The 11,812-nt window shown below is 36.2% G+C and overlaps 2 protein-coding genes across 4 annotated transcripts in view; one reads left to right on the plus strand and one right to left on the minus strand.

Moving 5' to 3' along the window:
* Nucleotides 1–2,360: 2,360 nt before the first annotated feature.
* Nucleotides 2,361–6,183, minus strand: LOC118744314 (mannose-1-phosphate guanyltransferase beta). Its single transcript, XM_036477232.1, has 4 exons — nucleotides 5,922–6,183; nucleotides 5,495–5,823; nucleotides 4,887–5,421; nucleotides 2,361–4,344 (listed from the first exon to the last, which is right to left on the minus strand). The coding sequence occupies exons 2-4, from the start codon at nucleotides 5,669–5,671 to the stop codon at nucleotides 3,944–3,946; spliced, it is 1,113 nt and encodes a 370-aa protein (XP_036333125.1). The 5' UTR covers nucleotides 5,672–5,823; nucleotides 5,922–6,183; the 3' UTR covers nucleotides 2,361–3,943.
* A 2,936-nt stretch (nucleotides 6,184–9,119) lies between these two features.
* The window catches only part of LOC118744333 (eukaryotic translation initiation factor 1A, Y-chromosomal), a 30,427-nt gene continuing 27,734 nt past the window's right edge, over nucleotides 9,120–11,812 (plus strand). The window contains exons 1-2 of one of the 3 annotated variants that reach the window (XM_036477273.1): nucleotides 9,120–9,231; nucleotides 9,316–9,587. In XM_036477273.1, the coding sequence (XP_036333166.1) occupies nucleotides 9,384–9,587 (204 nt within the window). In that variant the 5' untranslated portion in view covers nucleotides 9,120–9,231; nucleotides 9,316–9,383. Of the gene's footprint in view, nucleotides 9,232–9,297; nucleotides 9,588–11,812 lie in introns of all 3 variants that reach the window. The other 2 variants (XM_036477283.1, XM_036477292.1) reach the window with 2 other exon arrangements.

Here is an 11,812-nt window from a genome sequence, read left to right on the forward strand (position 1 = left end):
TGTGCACATACAAATGTAGCTATTTACGTTACGTTAATGTTCTTCTGATATATGCAGGCATTTTTATATGTACGTACATATGTATGTCTGATTTTATTTAGATATGTTCTTTACAAAATTTATATATGTATAAGTACTAGAAATGGAGCGCACTCAACAAATACATAAGTATTATAGAATTATGCTATAAGAAAATATTTTAATAATACATATAAGATTTAACATTAAACCGCTGATACGCAGCTCAACACTCCAGTTGAGCAATACTTTTGATGCAATATTTTGTTATGCATCTAAAGCGAACTAAAAAAAAAAAAAAAATATGGGCAACAAATACAACTAAATACATACATACATAAAAAGACCTCATTTATTTGCTTAAACTTTTTTCCAATTTTGCAAACTTTATGAATAAAATAAATTTTAAGTTTGGACTCGTTCGTTTTAAATTTAAAACTTATATTTATGCCTTTGCTAACAAATAGACGTGTCCACATGTTTTTTGTAAGTGTAATATTTGGCGTGAACGCCTGATTGTAATTATGCGGAATGCATATATATATATATGTACTTACATAAGTATGTATGTATATACTTAATGTACGTATGTTAGCATACATTTACCAATCGATTACACAAAGCAAACCAATGAAACACTTGTAATACTACTTAAGAAACAACTAACAAAACGAAACATAAATGATTAAAAATGTGTGTTGTGATATTTAAAACTTTTATTGCAAACATGCTGACGTCAGGTGAGCGTTTGCACTGGTAAATTTCGAATAAATAGCATATACTTACTATATGTATTAGGGCGTCGAAAGACGTGAGAGGGGGAATGTTGAGCTATGAGGGACTTATATAAATTATAATCTAAAAGGAATTTTGTTTTTTTTTTTTTGTTAAATTTGGAATACTTGGCAAAATGTAATGCTCAGAGGGATCAGACTATTTGATGATCAAACGAGGGCCGCACGATATATAAGCAAATAAAAATAAAATGACAAACAAAAATTATAAAATCTTAGCATAACGTATTGTATTGTATTTAACGACTACAAAAAAAAAACTTGTATGAAGGAAAAATATAAACTATAAACAAAATACCACAATTACCTATAATTACAATTTAAATTGCAATTACTACAATTACAATATAATTATAAACTCAATAAAATCATTGAAAAAAATTTAGCATTCAAATTTTATTATAGTTTCATACCCGGGCAGGAAGTGTGGGGGCCCTATAGCGATTACCTGTTGATTAAGTATAAATCGAAGCGCACGTTAGCGCGATTCTATCGGTGCAAATTCGGTTGTTAACTTCGAATCTGCAAGCGTGCGCATGCTTGCACAATTTTTTCGCATCGAAAACCGATGTACAATTCCCTTTTTTCGTATATTTCTGTACTCGGCATCACCACATCATATAAAATGGGATCGGTACAAACATTTCTTTCTTTACATTTATTGCTATGACACTTTTGTTCCTCTTCGCTTCGATTAAAGCGTTTCCTTCAATTACACAGGTTTACAAAAAAAAAGTTTCCACATATTGAATCAAACCTCTATATCCCTATGTTATTCGCCGAGTTGAATGTAAATCCGAGGTCTATTAGCCTCCATCTTGTCAGGTTCGTGAGTTCAAGGTCATTTGAAGGTCAAGTAGGGGAAAATTCATTGAATAAACCAGGAGGGTTACTCGGTAATGCGAAAAAAAAATGTTTAAAGTGTAGTGGAAAAGACGCAAATATCTTGAAATGGAAAGGATCAATTAGTCCAATATTTTGGTGGACAAAAGACAAAATATGTAGTTATCGATTGGCATCTATAAACTTTGTCCAGGCAAAATTTAATTTTTTTGCTCTTGGTTGACAGTTTCCAGGAAATACCCATATTCGAATATTTTTTTTACAGCCAGAAAACATTATTAAAAACAACGCGATTTTTTAGAAACTTAAAACGTGTACTTTACTAGAATTTAATGGGTTATTGAACTGCAAAATTTCGAAAAATCGGAGCAAAAAGTTGAAAATGTAGATGAAACTTTGCAATTTTTTAATTTCCTCACAAAGTTTGAAATATTAATTATTAAGTTTGACATATTAAGTTTGAAACTAATATTAATATAGCCAAAATGTTCTAAGCAAAGAGAAAGTAAAAAGAGCCGCACTTTGCTAAGCAAAGGGCCGCATTTGGCTCAAGGAGCCGCGTTTGCCCACCGTTGTTATATAATAAGCTAGAGTTTTAGGGAGAAATAATAAACTCTAACTAAAGAAAAATGCAAAAATTGGTCAAAACGTTGCTGGCGTAATTAGTTGATCATAAGTGTATATGAAATTCATAAAAATTCGATGTCTACTGATAAATAAGTATTAAGCCTTTATTTCTTTAATTTTATTTCATGGTACTTAACGGGGTTTTGAGCCATAATAAAATATAACTTTATGTATATGTAAGTATATGTTAACACTATACACTCCCATAAACCTGCAGAGGGACAAACAAGGCTTTTTTGTTGGGTTATTTTTCTTTTATTTAATTTCCATTATTTTACAATTAAAATACAGTTCATTCTCTAACAAAAACCAAATAAACGCAAGTTTCAAACTACATATTGATGGTCCTCTGCAATAACGACACAATTCAAAAATCAAGAAATAAAAACTGTTAAGTGGCTCTTGCCTAAATCCTTGTATAATTCATTTCCAACCCTTACTTAAGTAAGCAGTAAGGACTGCTTAAGTACGTACTAAAGATTAGACATAGATTCAATAAGAATTAGAGACATGAGCCACTTAACAGTGGTTTTTATTTTTTGAATTTTCAATTGTGTCGTTATTGCACAGGACCATCGATACGTAGAAAATTAAAAAAATTAGCATCAAAATCTCAAACTTTTTTCTCAGAATTTTTCAAGTATGCAGCCCAATCAATTTTTAACAATTTTTTATTGACGGTATACCGCAATTTGTTCTCTATAACGCATGCTCACATTTTTTTATATGGAAAAAACTCTGGAAGATCGTCGGTAAAAAAATTTCACTTTATTATCCTTAAACTAGATGGGCTGCAAAACTACACACACAGATGAATTCTAAAAACTCTGGGAAAAATTTGAAATTTTGTTGCACAAAGTTTGTAGCTTGGGTTTATATGGTTCTTGTTAGGGAATGAACTAAGGCGAATTTATATCTATAAGGTGGTGTTACTAGATCAGCTGATTTTATATATTTAACTTGGAATGAACGGTATTCAATTCACTAAAAATACTATGTATTTCAATTGAAACATAATGAAAACTAAATGGAAGTAAAATAACCCAGAAACCTGTCGAACAAGCATTGTCCCTATTTGAATGAATAATGTACGCATTAATATTTTATTACATCAGCCTCTGAACTTACATACAAAAAATTTAAAAAATTATCAGTTTCGACTTATAAATTTGTCTGTAAAAATTTTCGCGTTTACCGTTGTGTCATTGTGCTTAGTTCGATTTAAGCCGTTATTCCTTTTCATCATACACACATAGCGCATTTTCTGCAAGTGTTATGATGCAAAAAATTAAAAACTAAAACGGTTTCAAAATTTACAGTTTACATAATATTATGCGCGTGGCATATGTTCAACTCACATTAATATAAAACCTACATATGATATCATTTATGATATCCATACACGAATATTAAATATAAAGTATGTATGTATATTTACTTAAAAATTTAGCAAGGCGAGTTGGAAATGATGGAAAGCAAGATTTTTATCACCTAAATGCGAACAAAAAATATAGTTTAAGGATTCTTTAAGGATAAAGCTTAGAATGACAAGAAAGCTTTGCCAAAAATTGTCATAAATTGAAGCGATTTCATGCCTGCAGCACATGTACATATATATGCACATTCGCAATCGTGTGCGTTCTTTAGTCCACAAGCAATATTCACATTATAATTTGTGGTTCTGGAACACTAGCAGCAATACTTTTATGAGGCAGCACCTGTCCGCCATTTATGTAGATTTCATCCTTCACAATAACATCTTCTCCAAGCACTGTGATTCCCTCTATACGCACCCAGCGACCGACTACAGAACGCCAACCAACAATGCAGGAGTCCAACCATGAATGCGACCTAACTATAGCACCTTTGAGGATTGTTGAGCGCTTGATGCAAACGCCATCTTCAATTACCACCTCCGGACCGATTGTAACATTTGGCCCGATACGGCAACCCTCGCCAATCTTCGCTGTGGGATCTACTAGAACGTTGCCAACTACACCCGGACCGGTGTAAAGTTGCATTGATTGCTTCTGTCGCAGGGATGTTAGATAAAGACACATGCCTGTAGAAAAATATGTTTGTATGTGTAAGTATAAATTAGTGTACGTGGAGTTTTTAAAAATGTTTAGCCCGCAATAGCTGTGCTAAATCATAAGGTTAATAGACTGTGAGTACACTAAAAAACTTCCCTCCAATGCTTACAGATAACTATTTATATTATACACGTGATAAGCTCATTTCCGCCTCACCATCGGAAATGAATCGAGGTTCTTGTAGCAAACAAATTCCAGTTTAATCAAATATCATATCTTATCTACATATAAGACTATTGAAGCAACATATCTGTGGTCATAAGCAATAACCGCCTAAGTCGACTTAAGAAAGAATGGAGTTATATATATATTCCATGCGTACGTGAAATCCCCATCTCGCCAGTTAGGCTTTTTAAAAAGTTATAGGCGAAAATATTTTAACATTACAATCCAAATCTTTAAAGCGTTTTTTCTCGAATTGAGGTTTTTCGACTTAGGCGATTATTGCTTATGAGCACAGATACATCGAACCCAACTGAGTTCAAGCGCATTGTGCTTATGTTCTACCAACCTGTTAGAAAATCTTTCGGCTGCCCTATATCCATCCAAAAACCGGGTAATTCCATTGCATACAGTTGATTTTCGTTGGCCATTACGGGAAACACTTCTTTCTCAATCGATGTGGGTTTGACTTCAATCCGTTCCAGTACAGAAGTATTGAATATATAAATACCGGCATTAATTTTATTGCTTACAAACTCTTGAGGTTTTTCAATAAAATTTTCAATGCGACCATTTTCGTCGTACAGTACTACACCATACTTAGATGGCTCTTCCACTTTCGTGACCACAATTGTGCCCTCTTTACCATGGTTTTTATGGAACTGCTCTAATTGCTTAAAGGGGAAATCACATATAACATCTGAATTGAGTACATAAAAGGGTTCGTCGCTAGAACAGAGTATATCTTTTGCTAATGCCAATGGACCGGCAGTCCCAAGAGGTTCGGTTTCATGGGAAAATATTAAATTTACACCTAATTTCTCTGCTTCTTGCTTAAGTTCTTGTTCCATTTGCTCTGCGCGATACGAGACAGCAAGTATAACCTGAAGATATAAAAAAAGCACATATTAGGGATTTAGCAAATAACAATTCCGCACTCGATCCGCATGAACCCACCTGCATACATCCAACGCTCACTAATGCCTCCAGTTGGTGTAATAAAATTGGTTTATTGGCAAATTCCACCAGAGGTTTCGGTGTACTCAATGTCAATGGACGTAATCGTGTGCCATAGCCCCCAACAAGTATGAGAGCTCGTGTACCTTTTGTGCCCGTCGTATTTGTGCCACACATTATTGTCTTTTAATTTTATGTACCTAATTGAACAATATTATTTGGTATCGCTGCTGCACTTCTTTATGACACGTCACTATGTCAGAGTATGCTTATTCTTAAATAAATACTGCAAATGAGGTGATATTTCGCCGGTCGCATGTATGTAATACCTTTTATAAATTAATGATCATGTATTTTTCGGTTACTATTATAGTTATTTATCCACGTAGATATATGTACATTCACCACGAACTGATAAGAGGTCTACCTTTTTCTTATCCTAAGCAATTCTTCATTGTTTGGTTTTTGTTTTTCGTTTTGTTTGTGTCGCGGTTTTCGTAGCCAATGACCAATAAAATCAAGCGACGTCGACGGAACAATTTATATTCGACACTTTTAATTTAATGGTAAATTTAAATACTTTTATTTGTACATACGCATATAAGACGTATGGATTTAAAAAGCTGTTCGTCCTAAATGGTTTAATGAACTACTAAATAGAAAATTTTAGTAGAGAAAAAAGGGCTGAATTAAAATTACAGGATGTAAAAGGCAACGTCAAAAACGTTGTAACCAAAGCTGCGTACAAATAGACGTTAGATCCAGGGCTGCCAGCTTTTCTTGGGTATGAAGTGCCATATTGAGGATTAAAAGGTGAAAAATGTGCCAAATAGAAAAATAAAAGTGCCAGTGGGCTAAGTCTTCCATACAAAATAAGCTAATAGCTTAAATTTCGCGTCAAATAAAACACGCCTTTTGTTGAAAAAATTCAATGCCAAACCAATAAAAAAAATCCAGATAAACCAGTTGTATACACTATAGAAATTAGAAAATTTTTGTTCATAAAAAGAAGTACCCGCAAAGGATTTCAAGAAAATGATTGAAATATTCATATTTTTCAAAAGTGCCTTTTGGCACTTTGTGCCAAGTTGAATAATTAAGTGCCATTTATTACAGGTATATTCTGCACGTTACCGAAGATTTTGTAACCGGAAAATTGTATTACCAAAAAATGTTACCAGTTCTTGTCACCGCGATTCTAGGTACGTTGGTAATGCAGTTAAAATATTCAGCAATTCAGCTATGAACAATTGTGCAAATCCTGGGATTGCATATTTCACGGGGCAATAATTTGTTACCAGCTTATGAGATGGGTACCAGTGAATGTAGCCCTATGGACGAACAACTTCTGAGATACTTCGCCGACCTAAACGGGGTTAGATCGCCGAAATGAATGAGGATGTGCCGAATGAGTGTCCGGCATGCGGAGAGACCCCACATGACTCGAAACATCTCTTCGCATGCCCGGAAAACCCAACAACCCTAACGACCTTGTCCCTGTGGACCAACCCCACAGAAGCTGCGCGCTTCCTAGGGTTGCCGTTAGTGGAACTTGGCGACAACGACTGAGATACCAACCGTCCTGGGCATGAACCAAAAAGACAAGATAACGCGGGCAGGAGACTAGCCCGTTAGAATCGCATTAAGGAAAAAAGTTGAACGATTTTGACATTAGCCGTTTATTTACATTTCTTCGTTGTTTACAATTTGGTGGTGGCTTTTTACTGGAATTTTCTTCATTTTCGCTTGTGACAACGTGTGTACACATACGATAAAGAATAATTTAACACAACGGCATGATTTTTAGAAGAATTTGCATAATAAAAATGATTTTTCATGCGTTCAACAATTTCGCGGTTTTCTCCGTTCTCTTCGTTGTTTACTTCTTACAGCAAAGATGGCGTCGAGATTTCGGCAGCTAGAAAATAACTTTTTTCGTTCTTTCCGTCCCGCGTGATCTTGTGTCTTTCGTTCATTCGTCCTGGGCGGGGTTGTTGTAGCTGCTACAACAACAACAACAACATGGGTACCAGTGTTGCCAAATTCGCCTTTTCCGAACAAATTTTGTGGCTTCTTTTTCATTTGGTAGGTTGGTAGGCAACGTAAAATTTTGGTCGTTTGTAAAAAATTGCGAAAAGCATTGAGACATTGCGCTGCAACATATTTAGTTTCTTTTCCCACAGTTCAAAGAGGATACATAAACTGAAGGAATTTCAGCAGCCATATGTTTTCCTAACGAGTGCGACAGTGATGCAAGGCTCTCATGTACAGGGGGAAACTGGTGACAAATTGCACGCCGCCCATACAAAATTCACCAGATTTGTCACCAATTTTGAAGTGAACGAAACCCGCTTCTTCACCACATTTTTCACTACTTTTGGCTGGCAGGGTGATTGAGACAATTGGAAAAGTATGCATGCACTAGTGAAAAAGTGTGCATGTATTTCTGTTGTCATGACAATATTGTCCGGTGTTAACCAACAACGTAAGCGGTTTGATCAAACGTCAACATGGCGGTCAAAAAATTAAAAAAATTTTATTTTTGTTCACATTTGCCTCAAACGGCTTGTCAAACCTTCAAACACCCCCATATACAACATAAATAGCTTTAAGTCTGCATTTGATGCTAAATATTCAAAATATTATCGATAATTTTTTTCATTCCATCGTTATATTTTAAACTTATTTTGAACTTGCAAAATCTTGATAACGAAGAGAGAGAATATGCATTGTTCGATCATAAGAATATTCATATTTATTCTTGATTAGATCCAGAGAATTATAGTAAAAAAATTTGGAAATAAAAGACTCTTCATTTTCATATAAGTTTCCCAATTTATTTACTATGGGTGGATGAAACATTTTTGGGTGAATTTTTTTCAGTCGAAACTCAGGATAAGGCAGAATATGTTTGCGGCAACGTTTGTGCCGACTCGCCATGTTATGTGCGTCTTGTCACTCGAAAGCATCCCTGTGAAAAGAATTTCTATCTGCCGGGACCTTTAGTCTCTCAGAAATGTTTTGACTTTCAGGTTTTTTGACATCTGGAACGCTTTACTGGACAAAAGACCTGCATATCGTGAATATCCATGATTGAATAATTATAATTAGTTATTAATCATAATTATTAAATCATGGGGAATAACGTGACAATCTGGAACACAACTTAAGCCTGCTATACAGTTCAATGCAAGCGTGAGCGTGGGATTTTTATTTTGACCAATATCTTCGTTATTACTTAACCTTTAGCAATAGTTGATACATAAAAAGATAGAGAGTTAAAATATCTTACAGAATTATAGAATAACAACTAATTTAAAATGCACAATGTGCCTTTTTTCAAGCTCACACTCAACTGTGTGAGTACGGTAAGCATTCGCATGTGAACGACAAGTTTATGACAGATGTGTGTGAGCGTCCATAAGAATACAAATGGAATTCTTTGCCTTTGCGATCGTTCACGGTCGCACTCGCATTAAACTGTATAGCAAGCTTTATTGCAGTATCGTGCAATCTATTCATAGCTTTTGACCAACCCTTCATTTCATCTATTATCTCACATACAACCCTGGCACAGCCATCTTTATTTATTTCTAAAAATTCACTCGAACACAGCCTCCATCTCGCTTGCACTTATATTGTGCTAATTGACAACGAACGCACACATCGCAGTAGCTCATTCCTTTTCTGCCGAAAGACTGGAAGCGAAAAAGTTCGTCACGTTTTCAAGCATTTTCGTAAGTGAAATGTTTGATAATTTAATTGTAAAATTGCCAAGAATATTTCGTTAGGTATATAAAAAGTTTCTAAATTTTATGTAGGTACGAGATTGAAAGTGCATAACAGCAACGACATCAAGAAAAAGTAAAGACGAACTAAGTGCAACAAAATGCCTAAAAATAAAGGAAAAGGAGGTAAAAATCGTCGTCGTGGAAAGAACGAAAATGAATTTGAGAAACGTGAATTGATTTTCAAGGAGGATCAGCAGGAATATGCACAAGTTACAAAAATGTTGGGAAACGGTCGTTTGGAGGCAACATGCTTCGATGGAGTAAAACGTCTGTGCCACATTCGGGGGAAACTCAGAAAGAAGGTAGGTTAAAATTAAAAAAAAAAAAACGAAATGGGTGGGGGAGGGCGGATTTGCTTTGTATTAAAATGTGCACTCACACTTACGATGGTAAATTTTTAAAAATAAGTAACTGAGTTAAGAAAACTAAACACATTACGAGATCCGGCAGCTGTTTTCTGCAAAAACCTGTATGTATAGAAAGATACCAAGTTCCTGTAACAAGAGTTGCAAAAAATTCACTTTACATATCTACATACATACATATAAACGTATGCATGTAAACATACGTACGTTGTTCATAGTCCCACCTAGGAATGTTCGATATTTAAGAAAGTATCGATGTCATGAATCGATTTAATTCATTGCATATAAAATCTATATGGCGATATATCGGGCTGAACAATATCGATATCGGAAAAATCGATGCTGAAAATCCTCTACCAATTAAATTGAAAATTAGACCTGCCTATCAACTCACCTAATTGTGTTATTTCCATCTTTATATTTACCGAGGATTAAAACAACATGCCGGTCGACTGTATTGTCGAAGAATATAGACAAGACAATTAGTCTAACGGCGCAACGAGTTAAGAGCCGTATACACCATGCAAGCGGTTTGTCGAAATTAAGAGCTAAATAAATTGCACAAGCTGCTGGTTAAACCTACTTTAGTATTTTCTCATACACTTTTGTAGAGGAAATATAAATTTCAACTTAAATATCGATCTTGTGGGTAAGGTATCAATGTTTTCTATATATCAACCTTGGAATATCGATTCAAAAAATCGGTTATCGTGCCTTGGAATATCGATATTCTGAATAATCGATAGGATATCGAACATTCCTAGTCCACCATCATTGCCTCCCAGACTTACCAAACAGCCATGAAAAGCCAAACACAAAGGAAATATGTACATATTTGCGTTGCATTTTAATATTTTTATACGGGATGCTGCACCATATAAATTTTGGGCAAATACCTGATTACATAAATTACACGATGTTACAAAATAAAAACAAGTAAAAATATATAATAAAAAATATAATATTAAACATAGTTATCGACGTTACCGACTCCCTGATGTATGAATGGAGGCGAAAACGTCGATAACGATGTTTAACCGCAGATTAGTATTAACCTGACATTGAGTAACCGACCCTTATAGCCCAGTTATGCATACTTGCACTGCTTTACCATTTTTACGTAAAAATCAAAACCCAACAGAATTCTACATGTTACATTACATTTTTTTCGCATTCTCTTGTGTTTTCTATTTGCTTCCAGACGCGTCAACTTTTATTGAATTAAATTTCTTGGTTGTTGTTGTTGTTGTTGTTGTTGTTGTTGTAGCGGCTACAACAACCCCGCCCAGATCGGTTGGTATCTCAGTCGTTGTCGTCAAGTTCCACTAACGGCAACCCTAGGAAGCGTGCAGCTTCTGTGGGGTTTGTCCACAGGGACAAGGCCGTTAGGGTTGTCGGGTTTTCCGGGCATGCGAAGAGATGTTTCGAGTCGTGTGGGGTCTCTCCGCATGCCGGACACTCATTCGGCACATCCTCATTCAGCCTACTCAAGTAGGAGTTCAACCTGCTGCAGTAGCCGGAGCGAAGTTGAGCGAGTGTTGTGCGTGTCTCCCGAGGCAGATGAAGCTCCGTCTCGTCTATGTCCGGGGGTGGTATGCCTAGAACGGCATTCACAGGTCTAGAGTCTACATAACTCGAGACTGAGTCCCTGTGAATGCCGTTCAGGGCCTGTCTGTAAGCTGTCGGGTCCAGAGGTTGCTTAATGAACCTCTGGACTTCGTCCGTCAGTTCATATAGATGCCTCCTGACGTGCCTAGGCGAGGGCTCCTCTGCAAGCAGCTGTCTGCTTGGGTGGCCACTTCTGTGGCTCCCGATCAGGAACTGCTTGCAGAGCATTATATTATGCTCCCTTACAGGGAGCATTTGTGCCTCGCCATGCAGGTGGTGTTCAGGCGACATCAAGAGGCATCCCGTCGCTGTTCTAAGTGCTGTATTTTGTACCGTCTGTATCTTCGTCCACTGCGTCCTACTAGTCCCTGGCGACCACACTGGCGCTGCGTAGTTCAAAACCGGCCGGCCTATTGCCTTGTATGTCGCCAGCAACGTTTCTTTGTCTTTGCCCCAAGTACTGCCGGCTAGCGTCTTGAGGACCTTGTTGCGGCTCTGTACTTTATTGACAATAGCGGTTGAGTGCGCAGAGAAGGAGAGCAGGCTGTCGAATG

The sequence above is a fragment of the Rhagoletis pomonella genome, unplaced genomic scaffold (assembly GCF_013731165.1).
Source record: "Rhagoletis pomonella isolate Grant_MI unplaced genomic scaffold, Rhpom_1.0 Rhpom_scaffold_00001, whole genome shotgun sequence".
NCBI lineage: Eukaryota > Metazoa > Arthropoda > Insecta > Diptera > Tephritidae > Rhagoletis > Rhagoletis pomonella.

What these genes read in the sequence shown, in the direction of transcription:
- LOC118744314 (XM_036477232.1), bottom strand. Translation starts at nt 5,671, where the DNA reads ATGTGTGGCACAAATACGACGGGCACAAAAGGTACACGAGCTCTCATA. An exon ending in TGAGCGTTGGATGTATGCAG is followed by an intron (nt 5,422 to 5,494) that starts GTGGGTTCATGC and finishes TTATATCTTCAG; the next exon opens with GTTATACTTGCTGTCTCGTA. An exon ending in GCCGAAAGATTTTCTAACAG is followed by an intron (nt 4,345 to 4,886) that starts GTTGGTAGAACA and finishes ATTTTTCTACAG; the next exon opens with GCATGTGTCTTTATCTAACA.